A 23,056-nucleotide genomic window follows, 5' to 3' on the forward strand; every position below is an offset into this window, starting at 1 on the left:
ATTGTGGAGACAATGCTATCTAGGAAAAAAGAAAGGACAAAGGTGGCAGAAGATCGTAGGAAAAAGAATCGTGAGCGAAGGCGAACGTAAATAGAAAACCCTCCTCAAGAGGATCCAAACAAGGAATTGCGAACATAAAGGGATAAGAAGTCTATGCTGCAGTTGGGTGGTATTCCGGGACGGTCATCCAAAGGATACAGGCCGTATGCATTCTTGCACAATCAGGAACCACGAAACAAACATACTGTAATGGGCTAAAAGCCGGTTGGTTGGTATCAAAGGCTGTCATCTAATGACTACAGGCCGATCGGATCATCATTGCTGAGGTGAAGACGAAAGAGAAATGACAACAACATTAGCGAAAGTATTGTAGCTCGTTGGGTGATTGGTTTTTTTTATGGTGTTTCTGACAGAACTAAAGATCACGGTGGAATGAAAATGTGTCAATATTTAACCTGCCCATATCTGCTCTTCCTCCTATAATACATTGAGAGCGCTGTTAATTCATAAATCATTTACTACTTGAAAAGAATATAAAAAAAAGACTAAGGAGCTGGGATACAGATTACTGGATGCACATATCAATGATAGGGATTTTTATTGGTGTCGGTAGGTGGTGATAGAAGGACGTTTCCGATCTCGAGTTTTTACATCAACGCTGTTTACAAGGTCATTGTTTTTCCGTTTTCGATTGCACAGAATATCACGCATCGTCAGTACAAGCACTGCTGATATACGCTGATCACATTCAACAGTCGATGGGCCTGTGCAACGTAGGTCGCTAAAGCGTATACCGATGCAGGCAATTCGATCTTGTCAATTTCCAGCATGATATACACCCGTCATGCATCAACTTTGCCAAATAAAAAAAAGACATGACGGCCCACAACCTGAAAGACCAAAACGCTATTTATATTATGCATTTTTGAGAACTACCGCAGACGGACAAGGTCTTTTGCCACCGCAAATTTGTTTTCGGCTTGTCTGACGCATTTGACTTCACCAAATCCATGGCTAAGGCCCCAAACCGCACCGTTGAATGCAGTGACGTAGGCATCAGGGCGATCTTGATTAATGATTAATGTTAGGCGGAGCCCGACACTCATCATTCGCAGTAGCCGCCCAGCGGCAAAATGTGTCTGTTGCTGTGTTTCAAAGGGTGGCGCCATCGTGAAATCCCAAAAATCGAGTAGTCAACTGCTGCTCCATGATCGTGCTCTCGATATTGTCCAATGGCAGCTTTTGTACTAACAATGCCACTGATTTGGCGATACGATACTCCGTTGGCGATAGGTCATTTTTTTAGGAGAAAAATGTCGAACCGTTGTTTCATCTTTGTCAATTTGTTGCAGCAGCAAATCCTAATAAAGTAAGTCAATGAGAATTCTTCCGTTGGTTTTTTTTTTTTTTTTTTTTTTTTTTTTTTTTGCTAAAGCTCACCAAAGGATGTTGCCACTATCTTCCATTGGCAAATTTTGCGCATGGGTTTGAAATTCATAGAACTTGCTGGAGACATTCGTTTTATCGAGCCATCCAACTTCTCACTCTTCGCTTTGATGTAAGAGCCGCAGCCAATTTTCTGACTGGCCTTCGTTCTTCCAGTCGCTTCCACGTCACGCTTCGGAGTAAGTTCCTTTTCGTCGGTTATTGCACTGGCAATCTTGCAATGCTGTAGGGCTTCCAGACAGGTTCGAAGTTTGAGTGCCGAAAATACTTTGACTGCACCACGAATCGCCACCCTCGACGCGCACATTCTGTCTTTCGTGATTGTCTTTAACAGGTCTCGAGAGCTTCCACGCGATCATTTTGCTGGAGTAAGCGGTAAGCTCGTTATCATAGGTCTTTCTTTTGTGAAATAAAAATAGTCGTCTAGAAACTGGCATAACTTGAGAAGAAAAAGGAGTGCCCTCAAAAAGACTCCCTTGGTCCGTCTCAAGTTGCGATAATATTTAAAGTCCGCCACGCGTTTTCGCTGACCTATTCTGGACGCTATCACTATTTTGGAATGCTCACTTTCATTTCTTGTCATGCTCCGTGCGATTGATCCGCCACCTGACCGTACAGCCGCTCGTAAACGAAAACGGGACAATGATGTTTTTGATGGATCTGCCAACGTCATTGCTAGCTTGGAAGGATCGACAAGCAAGCTGGAATCCACTTTGAAGGCAGTAAGTAGAATGGGACGGTAATGCGCAAATCAAAGTAACGTGGTATTAATCTACAACATAGTTATCAAGTTCGGTTCACACGTTACGGGATGTTACAGAGGATTTTGGCCGCATCAGAAAGGTCACGCAATTTGAACGGGTATTAAATTCATCAAGCACACTGGTTCTCCTTGTGATGGCGATCATTAACCGTTCTCTTCTTTTTAGAAATACGAGTTAGTAACGCAATCCGACATTGGCGTGGCGCAATCGGCCATCGCTGTAGAATTAGCTCCTCAAATACAGTCGTTGATCCAAGAAGCCGAGATCCTCCTGAATAAGTTGGCTGCTGAAGAAGCAGCTCTCGAAACAAAGGTATACATCTATAATTCGGTGTCGAAAGAGGGAATTTTTTTTTCTAAAGCTTGGTATGATATGCGAAAGCTGGAAGAACAAGAACAGCAAGTCAATCGCTTACGCACCGAATCAGCCTCGTTACCTTCACGAACTGATATCAATCAACGTAAACGAAGGACAGACGAACACATGAAACAGTTGAAACGGTTGAGACAGAAAAAAGCCAGTTTGTCAAGGGCGATCCAGCAAAGTCAACATGAAGTAAAAGCAAAGGTACGATGGTTTATTTAAATGTGATCTGATATCAGTGACGAACTAACAAGTGTTCATAAACAAGGATGATGCATTAACACGGCTTGAAAAACAAACTCTCGATTTGGAGCCTCAACTAAAGATGGTGGAGGTATAATGGAAATAGTACTGACCTCCATTCATGACATATTCTAAAATCAACATTATTAGAATGCTTACAACGCAAATATACCAACAAAAGAACAAGAATCAAGACGACAGCAACTACTGGATGAGCTGACGGATCTCAAACGGAAAGTGGATGATAAGAGACGTGAATATCAAGAAAAACATCTTGAAATGGTTTTAACCAACGAGACCGTCGACGGTTCAGACACTGTAGCGGAACCTTCCATTTCTATAGGTAACTGTCAATAGAGATTATCTGTATGATGAATGCATTGCTGAAGCCATCTCTGAATTGTTAGATACACCGCCTAAAGAGGAATCAGATTTGAGTGAGAATAAAGACGACATGGAGAAGCTGGGTCAACTCAAGTCACTATGCAAAGTCATATTTCCTGAAAATGACGTTGGCAAGACAGCGGGACGGTTACTTGAAATCCTGTTGACTCACAAAAGCGCCCCTGGAGCAAGCAGCAGTAGCGCATCATATGAAGAGCTTCAGAGCATCCTTTTGAAGGTAGTATGTCGAATGCTGTGTAATTGCAACGGTAAACTGTGTTACTCATGGATTGTTATTAGGAGTTTCCTGTGTCACACGAGAGACGCCATCACATCACGACTGTTATTCGCATCTTCCATCAAGCTGGTATCTTTTAAACTGAATGAGATCACGTTTTATTTCAATGTCTTTGTAAATATATTCATCATTCCACTGGACCATTTTGCCTACATATGGAAAACGCATGGATTTTTGAAGTGATGAGCGGGCTAAGAGGTCAATGGATGCATCATGTGTGGGAAATGATCGTTCCGCTTTCCTGAGTTTCTAGCGACGAGCACAAACCCACCGGAAAGCAGTTTAGCGTCTGGATGCGAAACGATCCTAAGCTATGTATGGTTATTCTGCTTCTTTCTCACCGATCATAGACGATTCTAGTCGTTTCACTCAGAGGAAGACTTGAATGTACTTATAAAAGTGCTGTCTAGGTCAGGTGCAGAATTTGTCAGTTAGTAAGGACGCTCAGCCATCCCCTTAATCGTATCTCTAGGGATGATAGACCCTTTGTGATGCAAAGCGTTGACATTGATTGATGTGGCTGCTACGGCCTCTATTTTACTGTTGACGATGGCGGTAGCATACTCCTGTGCACCCACGAGCAGGGTACTACCACATACGCCAAACTTGAGTCAACAGATGACAAAACCCCTTTCTAATGCAAATCAGACTGCATATGTTTTGTATCATGGGCAATGATGGATACATGTTCAGTGTTTCTCACTCAAGTAGCTTTCGGCCCCGTGGAAAGTGGAAGATCATCAGTAATATCACACACTTTTTTGTATTTATTGCTATTTCATGGATTGATTCGGGAGAATCGAACAATTTACCGAAAATACAACTTGAAAATAAAGCAATGGTCAAAGGCGCTGCAATTATGTCGTGCCACGGATGATTGCTTTACTTGCAGTGAGGTTTCACTTTTTATTACTGGAAAACTACAATATCATATTAGTCCCAACAGGTTATGTTGACGCAATTATTGGTCAAGTGATGCCGACATATTTCTTGCTCATGAGAATTGATGCGACGCGTAATCCGTATATGTCCATATAGGTATTTTACCCATCGTGAGCATAAACATTCGTCGAGGGTGTTAAAACGACCATTTTTTCCCAATTGAGGCAGCATTGCAGAAATTGATTAGAGTGGGTTTTGCCATATTCTTCTTACAGAAACAAGTAGGTATTTTCTTTTGAGATCGGTTTTCAGATACCGTGATCAGGAGGGTGCCAGTATGGAGCAAGTTAAATAAATAGGGGTTGTACAACATTCCCAAAAGAAGAATGAGCGCGGGAAATTCATTTTGTAGTGAAAACAACAACGCCAATATAGAGCCCCATCCAATTATCTTCTACCTGAACATCATGGTTCCAATGGAAACATTAACACTTTTGAAGCAGTAGGCCAGGATCTAACTGCATGATAAGAGATATATGCATAAAGTTAAGTTACATAAGGATACCTTATTTTGGCAGGAGAGAGATAGATAAACTCCCCTTTTTATTATTATCCATTCAACATTCTCATGACATAGTAATAGAGACCGGCAGGATGCGTGTTCCCAACCCTACTTTGGTGCCCTTGAGTACGCTATTCAAGAGAGAAATCCACGTTCAACTAGACCATGGTGTTAGGTCTTGATAGTGTATTCGATTCATAGATCGATTTTTGAGTGCATATGCATTTGTTTATATGTGCCCTCACTTTTTTTTTTTGAGTTGATGAATGACCCGAATCTCACGAGATGATGATCATGTTTTGAAAAATAAAGAGAAAAAAAAAACAATATTACGAAGGAAAAACATGGCGAAAAATAAAAATAAAATAAAACATTGTACAATGCATGAGAAAAAACAAAGATGGAAAAAAGGTCAACTAAACAAAAAAGAGTAGCGGTAAAATAGTTAAAGGAGAAGGGGAAGTGAGTTACTACACGCAGTCTTGAATAGCAAGTTTAATGAACCGCAGGTTCATTTCATTTACACTATATCGCATACGATACCAATGGATTTTCTATTGCTCGTCATCCTCTTCGTCTTCGACCTCGTAAGCGACAATTTCTTTTAACTGATCGATCAAGTTGGGCCATTGATCAAGCTGATCGTAAATCTTGGTTTCCCATACATCATCCGGTAATGTATCGCGTGAAGTGAATAATGTTTGTCGGAACAGGGTGTAAGCATCCTCATCATGCTGCGGTGGTGACGAATGCAGTGATTTGTGTCGCTGGGTTCGAGAAGGTGAAAGTGGAGTCGACTTCATGGCTTCTTCACAATTAATGAAAAACTGAGGGTAGGCATCAGGAAATTTGGCCAGTCGTTGAGGATATTTTCGAATGTGCGTAATATCAACGTTGGCAAAGGCGGGTTCTTCATAAGCCGTTGCATGGCATTCATCATCGTTCATGGATGCAGCATGCTCGTCCTCTCCGAGATAACCCACCAGCTCTTTGAACGTTCCCAGTAACGATGGAGCGCCTTCGAGTGCTTTGGATAATCGCTTTATCCAGTCACTGTCTGGCATTTGCAAACGGGGAACATACAGTGTATTCTCAAACCGTGGCCACATGGATTGTAAATGAGTTTCCAGTGATTGGAAAAATTGATGGTTATGTCGCACCAAATCGCGCATTTCTTTTTCACGATCTAAAAGTGCAACAAGAATCGTGTCCGGTACCGCCTGTGCATTGATATCCACGCTCACGGCGGGTTGCAAAGGCGATAGAGGGGATAACAAAGCAGGGGTTTCCATATTAGCGTTTTCCGTTCCGTAATTTTCAGCCGCTGTTTCATCAGACAAGTTGGAAAAGTCAAAGGTCACGGACGGTTTACGCTCGGTAGGACTAAATTGTCGTTTTTCTGCAGGCGGAGTCAAAGGAGCATGAGGATCCATCTTGTCGTTGGAGTGAAGCGATGATGTATTGATAGTGTAAGCAGGCTTCATAATATAAAATCAATGATAATTGGGAAATGAATGCACACAAAAGGGGGGGGGGCGGGAATAACCGAAAACTTTAAGATTGACTTGCTTAGTATGGGAAACCCTCTATGCGGGATGAGTGAAGGAAAAAGAGAAGGGTCAAGGATTAGGCCATCTCTTTTTGGGAGAAACGCATAAGTATTTATATTTCGGTCATAATCACCCCTTCCTTCTGTGGCTTTGAATTGAATCAGGATTCACAAAGTCTCATGATAGCTTTTCCACCTCCCCGATTCCCTTGCTTTCTGGTCCCCATGCGTAACTTTCCTCTTTTGGACATAAGCTTCACAAGAATTACCGGTGCTTCCTTGGTTCAGGTCATTCCCATATCGTCTCAGTGTGCCGCTACGTATTTGCATACTTCTGACCCTTCTTCTCTGTTACTCAATCGGCTGTTTCTCATACCCTCGTTGCGTGCAGAAAAAAGAAAATAAACCTTTTAACAATGAACACACTTTTACGTCATAAACTGTTAAAAAATTACACCAAGCGGGGTATCATGCCTTTTTTTTTTTCTAAAGTTTCTCTCAAAAATGTTGGACCCCACCGGAAGATGCGTGTCCCCGGTCCGCCGCCGGTATTGTGACGTCAACTGTTAATAGTCCACGTGACTTCACTGCTCCTTTTTTCTCTACATTTCTTACACAAATAAAGTCCCTTACACAAAGCATTAAAAAAATTCCGTGATAACAATACCAATAGAAGAGAGAATAACCAAAAGATGTATGAGTAAGTTAGATATTGATACCGAGATGGTATGGTTCGATACTTTATCAAACTGGGTATTTCCGATAGATTTGAGCTATATTTTTTTTTTTTACACATGTTTGGTCGCTTCCGATTTAGTTGCCAGATCTGCGTATCACTTTCGTAATACAGCATCTATCTGATGATCGATTGAGTGGCAATAAACAGTATACGTACTGTAATAACTGGACGATATTCCCGGGTTTTAAGAAGAACGCTCTCCTCCTTGTACCAGGCCATATCAATACTAACAAATTTTGGCCACCTCATAATAACGATGCCTACGCAATATGAAAATGATGTCTGAATACTTGCTCCTAAGCAACACGGCAAAAAAGGAAAAGGGATTTCAGTAGCACATGTTGCATGCTTTATCAAGTCGGGTTATTGTAAACTTTCTTTTACTGCAAGGCATGCAGAACGTTGTATGTCCTGCATCATACAGTAACAAATAATCTTTCGCAAGAGTAAATATGTCAATACAAGGTGTATTGCTGTGCTGGCATATCTCAAGGATGTCTTACATATTATTCACTTACCCCGAGCTCGCAATGTTCGGTGGTCTTCTAATTAGCGGTGCACACATGACAAATTATATACCAAAGCAATGGGCAGAACACAATCACATTGTTATCGGGGCTTAAGTGAAAAGGGCCAGTGAAAGCAAAAATGACACGCGGTGGTTAAAATATTGATATATTGGCTTCATGGCGTCTTTGTTGACATGGAGAAAAAAGTTTATCAAAGCAAAATGACAATCAATATAGGATACGCCTTGAGTATTTTCTGACCTCTGGATCTTTGATGAAACGACCAATGGAATCCGCGTCCATTTGTAGTTGTACATCGTACATGGCGCCTTTGTTGCCGTCGCTACGACCAAAGACGATCAGGCAGCCATTGCCACCAAAAGTGATGTAGCCGCGTGTTCGGTCCGGTCTACCGAATCCAAAATCCAGTCGCCAAAATGGCAGCATTGATACATCACTGGCTGTCAAACGAGCGTTAGAATTAGACTGATAGGAGAGATAATGGACCGTCATATCTTCGTGCATAGTATAAAGTTTACTGATACTGTGGAACAAAGAAGCTTTCAAGCTGGCAAGCTTTTGTCGAAAGGTTGCAGCTGTATACGCCAAGCAAGTTTGTTCCACTTCACGCTTTGTGGTGGCAACGGAGCGCGATCTATGTTGAAATAAGGACCAAAGTCGAGTCAAAAATATAAACAACATCAATTTCCTATGGCACGTCAACTTACATCATCCAGTTGCCGAAATAATAATCCATTTCCTTTTGATTTTTCATCTTTGAACGTCCATTCACAGATAAGACCATCTTGACTGGTTGGTCTTCCGGAATTTCGCGACATCGGACAATGGCTCTCAAAAGCATAGCAAACAAAGCGTCTTTTGTAGACAGCCAGTTGCGACTGAGGATCATTTCCGTTGTATGTGCGTCTTTCTTGCAAAGTTGGAGCCCGTCAGAGTAGAACTCGAGAATTACTGATTTCAAGGGCTTGGGTCCAATGGGTGACGTGCGGGAAAAGCGAGATTGATTGGGATCCACACGTACAATGTGGGACGTTGCGTCTTCTTTGTACACACGGTGTTCTTCGCGATAATGGGCAATCGCTTCGTCGGTGATCACGGTACTGGGTGGCACAGCGACCAAATCACGCTGAAAATTGCCTTGAACATACTTGACGCCGCGCGCACGTTTTGCCCACGCGTCAAGGAAGAAGCAGGCCGAGTAGTTGTCAGCTACTTTATGCAAGATCATCACTGCCAAGGCAACGCCACCATCTTTGAATCTGTTTACTTGAATAGCTAGCAGAGGGTCACGAGCGGATCGGTAGAAATGGATGGGAAACATGTGATGATAATCCATTTGATTCGGTAAATATCCCGCTTCTCTAAATGTTTCGAGCGACTCGTTGTACTCTGCTTCCTAAAAGGCTCAAGAAAATTAAAGTTGTCTGAAATACACCATGAAGCATGTTGGCTTACGTACCTGGAATAGAACGCCAGCGTCACAGCAATCAATTTCGTCGCGTCCATTGCCGATATCAACCAATCGTCCCGCCAGAGGATAAAAATCTTCCAATACTTGTGAAAGTGATTCCGTGAGCGTACGTGTATTCATAAAGTTCGGGGTGTGATCATTATTTGCATAAAATATTAAAAGTGGAGTGTACGATTTGAACATGACAATGTCCCAATCCGAAAGCGGGGTGCGCCGTAAATGGTCGGGAGTTTCTACCGTGGGTTTCACCCATTCCCGATGCGTCACAACAAGGTGAGGTTGAGGGACCATCACACCGAGTCCAAAGTGAAGAAGTAGAGATAAAGCTACAGAAAATACAATGCAGTAGCAATGCCATATGAAAAATGACCTTGTTTTGTTTGCTTGGAGGGCATTTATTTAAAGTTAAACTGGTCCAACTCACGATATCTAGCGTTTTAGAGTTGGAAAGTCGCAAAATGGCAACCGTTGACAAACAATCACGTCCGGTCCACATTATAAGTCATTTTTCTTTTGCAGCAACGGAAATAACAAAGCCTTTTCGTAATTGGTAGCTGGCAGATCTCGGAAAGATGGAAGTTCCATCTCCAAGGCATCGGGATAAATCTCTGGAAATTGACGTTGAATCACCTCGAGAAACAGTTCTGCCGCCACCTGAACAGACGGTAAGTACGGGCCATGGATGTTTCTTACGTTTTCTTCCGATACGATCTTTTTATTACCTTGTTGCCATTAGGATTAAGATGAAGGCCGTCGAAAGAATAATGGGATAGGTCTTGCTGTTCCTCCCTTGCACGATCGGTCAACCGTGTCCATATATCGGCTACAGCCACATTGGCTTGTTGGCCTACGTGGCGAACCATATCTGCGTACGTACGGGTGACCTCTGCGCTACGATTCATTGGTTCTCCTTTCTCGATGCAACACTTTTCCCACTGAGATTCATTCAATGGGGGAGGTGTGACCAGGAGGATACGCAAGCCGGGATTATAATAGGGCGAGGCAGGATCTTTGATGAGCGAAATCATTTTTTCCAAGTTGGCTTGGAAACGCTCGAGAGGTACATGTTGGAAAGAGAACGGTAACGAGGCATCGTTGGCACCAAAGAAGATGGTCATGAGGTACGCGCTGGTGGCCAGTTTCTTTTGGTCTTCCACCGTGGGCAAGAGTTGACGCAGTACGGGCATAGCCCAGTCCGTGTTATATCCTAAAACGTATATCAACTAAACATCCCACGGCCATTCGAGCAACACCATTAGATACGTACCAGAAAAGCCACGGTTCAGCACGTCTACTTTTCGTTGGTAGGCCTGGAATTACGTGAGTAAACCAAATGCTGCAACATTACGTGATATGAACATACGCTGGCGAGCGCCGCACCGAAACCGTGCAAGTTAGGATCAAAACTCATCTATTGAAAAGGTTCAGCACGCACAGCATGTGGCAGAAGGACCTTCTAATGAGAACTCCTTCTAATGGGGGAAGGTACCTGAGTGATGGAATCCTATTGACGCCATGTTAACACTGAATGAATCATTAAGCCCGGTTCATTCTTCAAATGACTGTACCCCAAACAATATGATTTGATTATATGGATGATTCATAATGTATTTACAAAGAAAGGACAATGAGAATACGACTTTGAGGAAGGAAAAATAAAGAGAGGGTGGTATAGAAACAGCCAGAAGGCTTTGAATTTTTTCAAGTGCAACATTGAAACAAATTGAATTCTAGGGCAAAGTTGATCGTGCAACACACGAAATAGACAAATATCATCCACCATCCGAGAGATCCATTGATGTGATAGTTGTTGGAACTGACTACAACCAGCGTGCTAATCAGAACTACAATCAGCCCACTGCAGGACACGAGAATGGTCGGTGCGATATCCAACGTATAGCTTTGTCCAGTGGTCCATGTTTGGTAGGTCGAAGAGATGCCCACACCCAAAACCATATCTACCAACAATATGAGTCATGACTGGATTTACAAAAAAGATGCAAGCAACTTACTGAGAAGCGGGCCGGCATAGCAGGCAGAAATTGCCATTGTTGGAAATCCCATCTATAAATAAGAAAGATCGTTTAGTTTCGCATCCATGGACAACAGCTGTCGCAATATCTTGTCTTACCTTTGCGATGGCGGTATTTGCTACCAGATCACCAATACTGTTACCCTGCGCAATACACATTTTGGTTAGTGAGGACGTGACATGGTGATTCTAATACACATTCATTCACCAAAGCAAAGACGGTTAAGCCCATGATAGCGTCGCTGATTTCAAGAATGATACCAAGCGCCTGCAGTAATCCCACCATTTCATTCGCCAGCAGGAAGATCCAGTGCAGCGCAACAAAGAAACCACCAAAGGACACCATCCAAAACCAGGAAGGAGATTCTTCCGCTTTAGTGAAAACCAGCACCAAGCCAGCCAGGATCGTGCCCAATCCCAAGCCGATACCAATATGATTCACATCAATAAATTCGTGAACTGCAAAAATGGAAGAATATTTTAGTTTGCTCATCAACGCAGTGGGCGTTCCATCTCATTTAACTTACTGGCCATGACAACAAAAATAAAGGTCATGCTAATTATAGCCTGCGTTGCCAGTAACCACCGGCACCAGCCTTGCTGCGCATTTTCATCCTCCATATCCAAAGCGGTGTCAGGCAACTCTGTGTATTCTTCCTGAGGTGGCGATACCGTCAAGTACCCTTTCATCACTGGCATGTCAGCAGTGGGAACGGGTGTTAAGCTGTCATCGTCTAGCACTTCCACACCATCGATTTTCACATCGTCCGCTTCAGCCACAGGAAGTGTCAACGTAAACAGCAACACGAGCGGCATGGCGATCAACGAGCTTAGCTGAGAAAATAAAGTTTTCTCTTTCCAATGCCTTAACGTCGGAAACAGGATCTGGTACGCTTCTTTGAGAAAATGGCCCGAACCGGAAAGCTGCGACAGTGACGAACATTCGGCAGAGATGGATTTTAGCGTCAACGGTGAAAGGTAGCGACAGTCCTGAAAGGATGGTGATGGGCTGTGTTCCGGACTCTGTCGAGCTGACACATAGATATCATAATCAGAGGTGGCAAAGCTTGTGCTGGGAGGAATAAGGGAAGAGGCGCTGTAAAATGGCTTGCTCAGTGACTGACTTGCAGCTGAATTTGAGGATGCATAGGTTTGACCCAGATACTGAGGCGACGGCAGAGGGTGTGATTCATGCAGAAATGACGGCTGGGGTTCTTGCCGCTGATACACTCGTTGCACTTCGTTTTCATTGGCCGTCGGTGGGGCTAGAATAATTTCAGGAATGGTCACATCGATACCGGGCAACGCCAATTGGCCTTTACGCGCCGGCAGTTGATGCGAGGAAAGGTAAGTAAAATAATCTTCTGCTACGCCTGTGGTGCCGTGAGCATTGTCGGATTGACAGTGTTCCGGTGTGACAGCAATTAATTGATCGATCGTGGTGAAAGCGCGTGGCCGACGTCGCTGCACGCCTGGTGCCACAAGTTGCGAGGACCGCTTCCACATTTGCTGTGGCATGGATCGCTGCCGTTGTCGTCGATATTGTTGTTGTTGACATGCATCACGATGCATGTAGTGGTTACTGCTCGATGCACGTCGGATACTGCTAATCTGTTCTTGGAACTACGCGGTGGGATAATATGTCCATGCTCGAATTAGTGGACGACGCATGGTAGTGCTGTAGGTTCATGCTAAAGTTTTTTTAATTACCTCAATCGCACTAAATAAGGAAGTTCGAATGCCTATGCGGGGCGTCATTGGATGGCGCTGCGGTCGTGCAGATAAGGAGCCGTGAGTGCTTGTGCTCCGGGGAACATTGATGGTGTCAATATGAAGGGATGGCCGGGGCGACGTGGATTTGGGAGACACCGGCAAGATAATGTGACCCAAGTGGCGGCTGTATTCGGTATTGGTATAAGAGAAGCCATCGTTGGGAATAGATAACCGAGGCGGTCGTGTCGTGTGCTTTCCTGTACGTCTGTTATAAGCTTGCGAATAAGCCTCGAATCATGCTGGTTTTCTCTACCTAGCAATTGCGATGTCTCATTGGGGACAACTTCAGTAGGCAATTTTTGCTCAATATCTTCCATATTTGGCTTAGAAAAGGGGTATGTACTGAAGACAACTACGGACACATAGGCCAAATAATAAACAATCAATGTGACGCCATTATACCAATGGATGCGCTGTTGGTAGACAATCCAAGTCATGATGACAATAGCTCCTGTAAGGAAAGATGCATCCCGCATAAACGTAATGCGCTTGGACTTGAAGGGACGGATAATTCCCATACACCCGGAAACAATGGCCACAATGAAAAATGCGGCCCCGATTAATTCACCAATCGCCAGCGAACCTGCGCCCGTGTTCATGGCACTTTTTTTTTTTGCAAATATAGCTTGGTTTAGACATATATTATCCATTTTCAACAAAAAACAAAAGCAGAAATATGTCCAGATCTCTCCCCCTTGTCTTACGATTGATTTCCTTTTGGTCCCCCCCTCCTCCCCCTTTCCCTACAGAGACGACACTCACCTAAAAGTGCTGAAAAGATCAGGACTTCCATTACCAAATGCTAGTAAAGTGACGCCAGCCTAAAATTGAACAGATCATCCATCAATCACTGCCGCGTTCAAATGGTTTAATGGTTTCAATAAATCTGCTTACCATGCTTTCGGAAAGACTGAGTTTTGACGAAATGGTTTGCAGATTAGGGCCTAACCACGGAAAGAATGTTCAATAACAGTAAATAAAAGCAACCTTTGTCATGGTTTTCAACCTACAAAAAAAATCCGAGGCAACAACGCTGACAGCACCGAATAAAAGCAAAAGCCCACTACTCTAACAGCGAAGAAGTGCCCCCCAAAAAAAAAACTTAATCTCTGTGGGTGTCACGGATGCGGTTTCTGCATAACGCTGTGTTACCAATACGGCAGCGGCCACCGGCTTCCATAACGTCGTGCAATAATAGAATCGAAGGTAAAGGCGACTAAAATCGTTACAATTTTCCAACACAAACGTGCATCGATCTTCTTGCTGATTAATGTCGACGCATTGCTGTAATGAGGTCAGAAGTGTATTGAGGTGCAATTCGCAGGAATGGGGGCATTACCGAAGTATGACGAAAAACACCCAGTGACGGGGCCGTGGCTCTTTTGATGATAAGAGTGGCGATGCATAGGTTTCCCAGTAGAAAGAGGAGAACAAGCTTGTTCGCCATGGGAACTTGAGAGAAGTAATGAGTCACGGCAATTACTACAAAGTGCCAGCTTTTTAATATGCGAAAGAGGGGAAAGTGACTGTGGTATTTTGGTCTCCTTTCTTTCTGTGATCGAGTGATATTGGGGGTTAGCAATGAAAAATATCATTGATATGGTGGTCGAAGGGGTGATTTTGACTTATTTCTCTATTTTTGCTTCGGTGATCGATGCATACGGTAATATTATCCTTTGGCAGTTATGAAATCAAAGCATGCAGCTGTTGCTGCAGTATTTTATCCGCATTGGAAATGCCGCCATGTAATTTGGCAATGCCACAGTTCCATGTCATTTCCTTATAAGTCAAGAGCTAAAAATAGACATTTTTTGACAATGCCGCTCTTTTGGTATTTGTGTGACAGAGAAAAATAGTTTCCAGCTTATTTTATTTTTTCATTTGCCTTATTATCACGGTTTTTATTTCTCTTGTCATTTCTTTTTTCTATTTTTGGCATATTGAAGGACATGGCACAGAGCAACACTGCCAATGCACTCCATTGAGTAAGTCGATGCTGATAATGCGTCAGTCGAGGCATTTGACCAGCATCGAATCATTTGCCGTGACAAAGATATAATGAGAAACAGTGACAACTGTGATCTGCCACTGTGGTTTGAAGACAGAAACAAAAGGGTTGATTCAGACTTTTTCCAAAGGAGCGGATGGATTGTCTTTTGTTCTGTTGTCGTTGCAACAACTGGAGTGTATCTTGAGTTTTTTATACTTTACAAAGAAACGACTGTGGGCACGGCGCAGAATAGATGGCAGGAAAAAGGGGTGATTATCCTGGTTTGGGTGGCAGCAATGGCTAATACTGCAAAGGGAAAATAAAGATAGGGTTAATCATCCCCCTCTTCCTACTCCTTGGCTACTCTGTCTACACGAGCGTAAAAGAAGTTTTCAGCAGTAAGCATATGAATATACACATGTGCTTCACTGAAAGAACGCTTTCTTGTTTTCCTTAGACTCACGTATTCAACCACTCATCCTAGATTTTTTTTCCCTTGTTTCTCAGTTTTGTTATTTTATCTATTTTACCTTTTCCATTTTTACTTTCATAAATTTTATTTTCTATGCTCTGTTTGTTGCAATTATCATTATTGTTATGCTGGGCGACCACTTTAGCTACGGCGCAATCGCCACACACAGATGGTTCCGTCACAGAAGAGCTTAATGATGAAGGCATGTCATCGTCTGTGACGGTGTCCAACCGTCCTAATAGTAAGTGTAGTGCATGATACTTAGTTTCATGACTTGGGATCAAGATAATTGACCTAATTAAAAAATGAACTCTATTAGTCGGTTTACCCGTCAGATTTTGGTCCATATTAGAATTGGACGAGACCCGTCGATCCAAAATCTGCAATCAGCAGATAGCGTTTTGCACAGTAAGACGACTATATTATCTCATGGATATTTACCATTTCCACTCAAGATTATGATCTTTTGACATTGTAGGAAGAATGTGGAGGCCCGAATTCGACTACTTCAAAGTATGGATTCCCTGTTTAGGTTCTACGTCTCATGATCTGTCGTGTACAAAATTTGGAGACGTTTTATTCTAACAATCGTCAATTTACTGTAGCTTCTGCAACACAACAACAATGGCTTGGGGTTGTAGTTGCCAAAACAAAGTTCCTGATTGTCCTCCATACCAATGGCCCGTCACCGTAGCGGAATGTAATGGACGTGACGAAGCTTGCCAACAAGGATGCAATTATGGAGTGACCAAAGATTTATGCATCAAAGGTTGCCACCGCTATTTCAAATGCAACCAACCAGGAAGTACACCGAGTTATCTGCAGACAAGTCGGCCTGATCAAATCCCGGTCTATAACAGCCCACCACCGGATACATCAGACAGCAGCAAATTAAGAGCGTATTACATTTACTGTATATCAGTGCTCATCTTGACACTGTCGCCTTTGATGATATAAAATTAATCTTCTTTTTTAATCTGTGAAATCCAATTGCAATGGAAGATCAAGCTCTTTTCATTCAATCTATTATAAATAGTAAGGTTGAGGTCTATATTACAGTGATTGCTGGACTTGCAGCACCGTGAAGTGGGAAACTGTTCATGGGAATAATAAAATCGAGGAGACGGACGTAAGAAAAAAAAAAACAAGGAACCGAGGAATTATCCTTCTCCACCAAAAAACGAAGAGAAATAACAAAGAAGAGAAAGGAATGCGATATGTAGGGAAAAAATGATTAAAAGGTTGTCATGGTGACATGAAGATTACAAAAATGTATGAAAGATAAAAGACAGAACGAAAAAGAATAACCACCGAAATCACAAGGGGAATAAAAAAAAAGAGGTTCAGCTAATAATGCAGCAATTGCAGTGATCATCATTGGGTGCTACCGACGCTCGCCTTCGTTGACGATACAATGCTTCGCGAGTATCTTGTATGGATGACTTGCGCATCGTTTTATCGGCGGCGGTTAAGGAGGAGGAGGCGGTGGACGGTGTTTCAATTGCTGTGAATCTGCTTCTTGGCGAAGAATCAGAAGGGTGTGTATCGGCCGACATGATGGCCGTGGAACTGTCAATGAGCATGGAGGTATCAAGGCTAGCATCACTAATGCGCCAAAGGGTCGGATGTCTATACAGTCCATAGTGAATGTCACCAGCTGTCATGGTGCCCTGGTATGGGTTGGCAATGGCGACGTGGTTTCCAAATGCTTCGTCGTCGTAAATTTCCACTCGTGTCCGTCGTTCAAATGCTTGATCGAGCGCTGGCAAATGACGAGTGGATAAGCGCCGTTTATCCATACCGTCGGTTGAATACCAGTAGGACATTTTCTTGAAGAGAGCAGAGGAAAAAGGAGGATATAAAAATAAAAGAAAAAGGGTTTATCTTTTCCTGCTTGGTAAAACCTTGCTCTTTCTTTTTTCAAGGAGTTTTGAATGGAGGAAGGGGATTTTTTTTCGAAGGGGAAGAGGAGGAAGAGAAGAAGAAGAAGAAGAAGAAAAATTGCAAGACACGGACCGACAAAATGAGGCGAGAGGGAGAAAAAATAAAGAAGTAAAAAAGAAAGAGATGCAAAAAACCTCTAGACGAAAATCAAAAGTTATAAAAAAGAGTTTACATTATTCTCAATGAGATTAAGATAAAGATATAGAAAAAAAAACAGACACTTATCGCACATCTTTTTGGTCGATCACTGTGTTTTTTTCCTCTACAAACATGTGGCCGCAAAGGAGTTGAACCTTAAAGCATCTTTTTTTATTGTTGTTTCGTTTTACACGCCATGTGACTTTCATTGTTTAATCATGTCGTTATGCGTCAACCAGCTATGTTTGGACTACGTACCACGTCTTTTCTTCTTGACACTTTGTAGGTCCTGCAGTGAAAGTCAGTTTAGTCTTCAAAAATACACTCAGACCTCGTCTTTCTCCGCTTCGATCCCACGTCGGTTAGCTTTTGGCTACTTCGAAGTTTATCCTCAGGGCAATTATTCCTTTTCAAGGGGAAGACCTTATTCTTTCACTAAAATGGACGCATTTCACTCCATCGAAATCGCCACAACGCTGAAAAAAAAGACCCCACAATCGAATCAAACAGGAGCCTCCTCTTTCTATTTATTTCTTTTTTCGATACGTACCGCTGAAAACGGCAAGCGCCCAGACACAGACGGCAGGCGAAATGCAGTTCATATTTAGAAACGCACACAAGAAAACAAATTTCCATAAATTCGCCCAGGTTTTGCTATAAAATTAGATGCAAAAGATCACGACATAATGCAATTGCAGTCACCACCATATCTTTTACCTGATGTCGCTTATTATACTTGATGTCAATTTATTCAAAAAGATAGTCCCTTATCCTCTCTCCTCAAAATCGTCTCCTTTTCGCTCATCGCAAAAAAAAAGAACGTGGAAAAAGAAAAAAGGAACGACCATGCACACGTCACTTTGCATCACTGTGATCCGACGCGTGGAAGATGCAGCCGAAGGCCAAAAGTATAATACAGTTTTTATTGATTTTCCTCGGGAATGTAACCCATGGGCTCGCCCATTTTAATTTTCTGACCTGCGCTCAGGGCAAACTTGAAGGATGTAGGTGCCTCAAAGACTAACACCACGGTCGATCCCAGGAAAAATCCGCCCATTTCATCACCATGCATCAACGCTTTTCCGCCCAATCGCTTACTTGCGGATTTATACGTCACTTCAGTGTAAGTGCCCATCGGGATATCTTCCTTGCGGTTGGTTTTCAGCGCTTCGTCAAAGTTGATCTTGATCGATCCCACATTGGTGGCGCCAACAGGAATCATGGAGAAAAAGCCATATTTCCACTTTCCAAGCAGCACCACTCGCTCATTAAGAACAAACAAGTTCTGAAGCAACTTTACGAAATAAGGAGATACCGAGAAAAGTTCGCCTAAACAGAAGGGAAAAGTGTTGGATCAGTATCAATCATACTTTGCCATCTACCGCCGTAACACAATGGTCTCTTTTTTCTTGATTTTGACTCACCTGCGAAATGTCTTCGTGTTTGAACCACCCAACTTGTAGGTGAATGAAACCGATGGTAATCCCCAGGTGCTAAATAGACAACGGCGAAATACAGAGCATGGCCGGGACGCACCTTGTGGTGATTGTCTTCGACCTTGGCGATATCCGCCAACTCGCTAGCTTCCTTTTCCGTAGATTTCGCTGCTTGATCCAAACCGTCGGGACCCACGGTAGATTCCGTCTGCACGTAACCGTCGTCACCCAATAAATGGTCCAATGAATATTCAATGCCATTTACGTTGGCAAATTGTTCTTCGTCCACAACACTGGAGGCACCATTATGGATTGCTTCCCCGGGCGGAGTCACCGACTGATTGGCTTCACCCAAAAGGGCATCCAACGAGTACTTGACGCCTTTAATCTGCTCCACTTCACGTTCTTCTCCTACCATGCCAAAATGCAGGACTTTGCCATCTGCAGGTGACACGATCGGTGCATCGGCAATGGGTCGTACTCCTTCCTTTAACTCTCGATAGAAGAACGTGGCCAAATTGGGATAGCTGGTTAAATCGGTGTTCTTGATTTCGTCAAGATTGCAGCCGAAAATAAAACTGTATAATCGAAATCCGGCCGAGCGAAGGGAAGTAGGGATGGTCAAGGAGTTGAAGGCACCCCATAACCGTGAGATGGTACGCAAAGGCAAAGCAGCCGCCACATGAACCTAGACTGGGACGTAAATAACGCCATTTTTTTGTGTTAATATATCAAGTTTACCTGCCAAGGACCGGTTGCTACATATTTCGGCTTCGTTTCTTGTTCATCGATTTTCCGGGATTCCCGCTCGCGTACACGTCGATACTGGATAAAGCCAATGACGGCTAAACCTAAGCCCACAGGGATAGGGTACCATTTCACCTCGGTGTTATTCCACGTATCACTCAATCGTCCTACAGACTGCAAGTAAGTACACAGACATCCTCGCGAATCCTTTCATACAGCGGAAACGATGTTGTACCCCAATAAGATTTTTGGCTTTGTTTCGACTGTTGACTATTAAATCTTGGTCGACAAGCATGGAACGATCGTGCAAACGAACATGCAGGCTGCTTTCTTCCAATGGCCGCGAGAATACTTTGGCCATGACGAACACGATTCAAGCGCAAAGCAGCCATTTCTGAGCTGCGGAAAAGAAGCACTGACATGACGGTTCCGTAACTCGAAAGGAAAAAATAAATACAGCAGCGAAATTTATTATTTCTGGCACAGGCCACTTACTTTCCATCCGACCGAAAAAAAATACCGGACATGAAAATTGCTCCCATTTCCAAACGCGGTCACAGGCTTCTTACATGGATCAATTGTGAGGTAGCAGAAAATCGGATCAGTGAATCCAATATACTGTTTATTTCAAAAGTCACCGTAGGGATTTGAAAATCACAAAAGAAAAATGCAAATTATGACACAGACAAAAAAAAAAAAAAGAGAAATGGCAATACGAGAAAAGACAAGTAAAAGAAATGGTTGATACAATTAATTCGCGAGTTGGAAAATGACCAGATTAGGGAGAGAAGAAGACATAAAGAAAACAAAGAAAACAAGCGTCGTCAGTAAACTTATATCTAGGGATAGGCAAGCAACGCGGACAACAAAAAAAAAAAAAAAAACGAAAAACCTTCGTGACGGCGGCCACCAGCAAAAAGATATCTTCACCAGGACGGGACCAGAAAGAAAGGAAGGGTGCCTGCAAGCCCCGTAATGATTAGGTGCCCAATAGGTGCCGCATTGTAATAGATAAAGAAGGCGGTCAAACGTCGTATTAAATACTATTTGTTATACATTTATTCATTTACAGGTTATCGAATATCTCATCTATAAATTTTGGAGTTGTTCGGATGGCCTTTTATTATGGACACTGTCCATCACCGTAGGAATTTCAAAATTTCTAATTTCCAAAAAAATCGAAAATGAAGTGATATGTGACTTTTGAACAGGAGTGTACACAATTTCTTTTTTTTTTCATTTATGACTCATCCATAGCATCCACAGATGGTACATCCGGTGATTTAATTTCTATGGAGCTACATTCGAGAGTGCTTAAATTAACAAGTACCACCGTGCCGGTCTCGGCGAAAGAAGGAACCATCACCACGCGGATACGCTGCCCGTCCGAACCTATCAATCAACCGTCAATAAGACCCCCTACTCCAAGCCAATATACAAAGTACACATTACCTTCCAGTAAGTTATTTTCAAATTTTGGCTGATTACCGCAGAAATAAACGTGCGGCGCTTGATCCAATAGGAAAGGATCATGGTCTTGGAATGGATAGCACCCTATTGTGTATATTTTTTTGCTCAGCTGCTGTCCGTGAAGCCATTTTTGCGTACGTGAAAAAAAAAATACTTACACAGGGTATCTGGAGCTGACGGTGCAATGTGTCTCCAGAATAACGTCTGCTCTGCCATACTTAATCGATCCGGAGTATCCACATATTTGAAAATGTCATCGATGTTTTGACCTGAAGTGCCTAGAAATCTACAACCAGCCCGTTAATTAATCAGCCCCACCTTGGTACTTAATTATCTGCTTACGTAACACCGTCCACTGTGAACCAGTATGGATTGGTAACGGTGTGGAATGTATTGGATTGATGTGTCTTTGTGAACAGAGCCGAGCGCATCGGTTGTTGAGGAAGGTGATGATTAATGGGATCTTGTGCTCCAGGCATAAGATCCACGTCGACTGTAGCGCATAATTCGTCCAACAGGTCGTCTAGCTGTACCAGCGGTGTAGCGTCATAGGAAGCAGAATCATAACCGTATTTTTTCTAAAGACAAGGTTAATATTTAATGTTATCGATCCGAGCCCGTCTTCACAGCTTACGGGTTTCTGCTTGTCTACGATCCGTTTGGGTTTGTCCAGAGAATTGCCGGCAATGATGATTCTGGAAATTGCAGAACTTGATAATTGATCCTGTATATCACCAAAGCTATCAATAACCTGATGACGAACTTTTTCGACGCGGTATTTTTACCCGAGTATTGCCAAGTTCACCACAAAGAAATTCGGTTAACAACTGTGTCTTGAGATCCGTTGCTGCATCTGATCCAATGTTAAGCCCAGAGATGAGGGCTACATATTTGGTGTCATTGGGATCTAGCAGCAATCAAAAGATCCATTAGAGAAACTGTCACGTTCATCAATGAACCATCTCATACTTGTTTGTTTCTCGACAAAGGGGACCTGATCAGGCACGCCAGGAAGACATACATCCACAACTTCGAATGCACCTGTTGAATTTTCCTTTCCCAACACACCAATGACCATTCCTACAAGGGCCGTGAATACTTTGCTGTGGCTACTGTGCTGCAAATCAGATCGGACGTACCTGTCACCAGCAATTCTTTTGAAATTCGAAGACCCGACAATTCCACACGGCCCGATTCATCTTCGACCGAAATTCTGTCATTGTCTGTTCGGTATTTAGCTGGTGTCGGCGGTGCAACAATAGAATGCTGTGACATGGTCAAAACGCCTGCTCTGAGAAACAGTTTGGGATTGCATTTACCTCTGTGCCTAAATCTTTCATCACGTTTGGCTTCATCATCATTTCCATATACACGGTGCCGACAATATAGCAAATCTCGCCGGCCTGGACATCCAATACTTTCGGCACATAGCGTGGCTTTTCTAATCACGTTCGAAAAAGGAAGCTGTCAACTATTTGGGACAAAAATCTAGCCTAACGATAAAAGCCCAACCTGGTAAATGTGCCCATCGTTCTTCTGCTGCTTGTAAAATGAACGGACGTAGTTTCAATAAGCGAACGAAATATAAGCTGGCATACTGTTGACGGAATGATCGATCTTTGATCAGCATGCGATCTTTTAATTCCGGCATTTCATCAAAAGTCGACACTTTGCGTTCCAAAAGAGGATGATCACTGGGGGACGAGCACAGTTCGCTTCTACGAAGTACCAGTCAGCAAAAAAAAAATCGCCAATAGTCGGGTCGATTTCGGTCATTACATGTTTTGAGTGGTCATTTTGAAATTTCAAGCGTGAAAAAAGGG

At 43.0% G+C, this 23,056-nt stretch overlaps 9 protein-coding genes across 9 annotated transcripts; 2 read left to right on the top strand and 7 right to left on the bottom strand.

Annotated features, from left to right (window-relative positions):
* Window positions 1-932: 932 nt before the first annotated feature.
* BYT42DRAFT_506293 (uncharacterized protein) lies at window positions 933-1,106 on the bottom strand (the record flags this gene model as incomplete). Its single annotated transcript, XM_051565081.1, has 1 exon — window positions 933-1,106. The coding sequence occupies one exon, from the start codon at window positions 1,104-1,106 to the stop codon at window positions 933-935; it is 174 nt and encodes a 57-aa protein (XP_051418133.1).
* Window positions 1,107-1,904: 798 nt separating this feature from the next.
* On the top strand, window positions 1,905-3,342 carry BYT42DRAFT_165022 (Spc19-domain-containing protein). Its single transcript, XM_051562338.1, has 7 exons — window positions 1,905-2,168; window positions 2,230-2,307; window positions 2,376-2,777; window positions 2,842-2,907; window positions 2,967-3,053; window positions 3,130-3,159; window positions 3,224-3,342. The coding sequence occupies exons 1-6, from the start codon at window positions 2,028-2,030 to the stop codon at window positions 3,136-3,138; spliced, it is 783 nt and encodes a 260-aa protein (XP_051418134.1). The 5' UTR covers window positions 1,905-2,027; the 3' UTR covers window positions 3,139-3,159; window positions 3,224-3,342.
* Window positions 3,343-5,148: 1,806 nt separating this feature from the next.
* On the bottom strand, window positions 5,149-6,567 carry BYT42DRAFT_589991 (uncharacterized protein). Its single transcript, XM_051570438.1, has one exon. The coding sequence runs from the start codon at window positions 6,424-6,426 to the stop codon at window positions 5,497-5,499; it is 930 nt and encodes a 309-aa protein (XP_051418135.1). The 5' UTR covers window positions 6,427-6,567; the 3' UTR covers window positions 5,149-5,496.
* Window positions 6,568-7,894: 1,327 nt separating this feature from the next.
* Window positions 7,895-9,522, bottom strand: BYT42DRAFT_523878 (transferase; the record flags this gene model as incomplete). The annotated part of the gene is made up of 3 exons (XM_051565309.1): window positions 7,895-8,394; window positions 8,468-9,156; window positions 9,220-9,522. The coding sequence occupies 3 exons, from the start codon at window positions 9,520-9,522 to the stop codon at window positions 7,968-7,970; spliced, it is 1,419 nt and encodes a 472-aa protein (XP_051418136.1). The 3' UTR covers window positions 7,895-7,967.
* Window positions 9,523-9,569: 47 nt separating this feature from the next.
* Window positions 9,570-10,876, bottom strand: BYT42DRAFT_589998 (SGNH hydrolase-type esterase domain-containing protein). Its single transcript, XM_051570439.1, has 4 exons — window positions 10,800-10,876; window positions 10,595-10,735; window positions 10,499-10,541; window positions 9,570-10,438 (listed from the first exon to the last, which is right to left on the bottom strand). The coding sequence occupies exons 2-4, from the start codon at window positions 10,640-10,642 to the stop codon at window positions 9,921-9,923; spliced, it is 609 nt and encodes a 202-aa protein (XP_051418137.1). The 5' UTR covers window positions 10,643-10,735; window positions 10,800-10,876; the 3' UTR covers window positions 9,570-9,920.
* On the bottom strand, window positions 10,877-14,711 carry BYT42DRAFT_590012 (Sodium/calcium exchanger protein-domain-containing protein). The gene is made up of 12 exons (XM_051570440.1): window positions 14,376-14,711; window positions 14,189-14,320; window positions 14,047-14,104; window positions 13,931-13,980; window positions 13,799-13,857; window positions 13,290-13,639; window positions 12,974-13,233; window positions 11,791-12,886; window positions 11,472-11,722; window positions 11,363-11,407; window positions 11,244-11,295; window positions 10,877-11,189 (listed from the first exon to the last, which is right to left on the bottom strand). The coding sequence occupies exons 1-12, from the start codon at window positions 14,481-14,483 to the stop codon at window positions 10,933-10,935; spliced, it is 2,718 nt and encodes a 905-aa protein (XP_051418138.1). The 5' UTR covers window positions 14,484-14,711; the 3' UTR covers window positions 10,877-10,932.
* Window positions 14,712-15,470: 759 nt separating this feature from the next.
* BYT42DRAFT_165230 (uncharacterized protein) lies at window positions 15,471-16,648 on the top strand. The gene is made up of 4 exons (XM_051562339.1): window positions 15,471-15,739; window positions 15,818-15,906; window positions 15,977-16,011; window positions 16,104-16,648. The coding sequence occupies exons 1-4, from the start codon at window positions 15,592-15,594 to the stop codon at window positions 16,453-16,455; spliced, it is 624 nt and encodes a 207-aa protein (XP_051418139.1). The 5' UTR covers window positions 15,471-15,591; the 3' UTR covers window positions 16,456-16,648.
* BYT42DRAFT_165231 (uncharacterized protein) lies at window positions 16,649-17,467 on the bottom strand. The gene has a single exon (XM_051562340.1). It carries the CDS (start codon window positions 17,322-17,324, stop codon window positions 16,842-16,844), a length of 483 nt encoding a protein of 160 aa, XP_051418140.1. The 5' UTR covers window positions 17,325-17,467; the 3' UTR covers window positions 16,649-16,841.
* Window positions 17,468-18,502: 1,035 nt separating this feature from the next.
* Window positions 18,503-22,914, bottom strand: BYT42DRAFT_506068 (phosphatidylserine decarboxylase-domain-containing protein; the record flags this gene model as incomplete). The annotated part of the gene is made up of 12 exons (XM_051565064.1): window positions 18,503-18,909; window positions 19,005-19,704; window positions 19,758-19,841; window positions 21,037-21,155; window positions 21,216-21,317; window positions 21,392-21,519; window positions 21,576-21,760; window positions 21,868-21,973; window positions 22,193-22,313; window positions 22,373-22,499; window positions 22,553-22,669; window positions 22,813-22,914. Coding segments are annotated over 12 exons (2,298 nt in total), but the record flags the coding sequence as incomplete, so codon positions are not given.
* Between the last annotated feature and the right edge of the window lie 142 nt (window positions 22,915-23,056).

Source organism: Radiomyces spectabilis (assembly GCF_025331425.1).
Source record: "Radiomyces spectabilis strain NRRL 2753 chromosome Unknown BYT42scaffold_19, whole genome shotgun sequence".
NCBI lineage: Eukaryota > Fungi > Mucoromycota > Mucoromycetes > Mucorales > Radiomycetaceae > Radiomyces > Radiomyces spectabilis.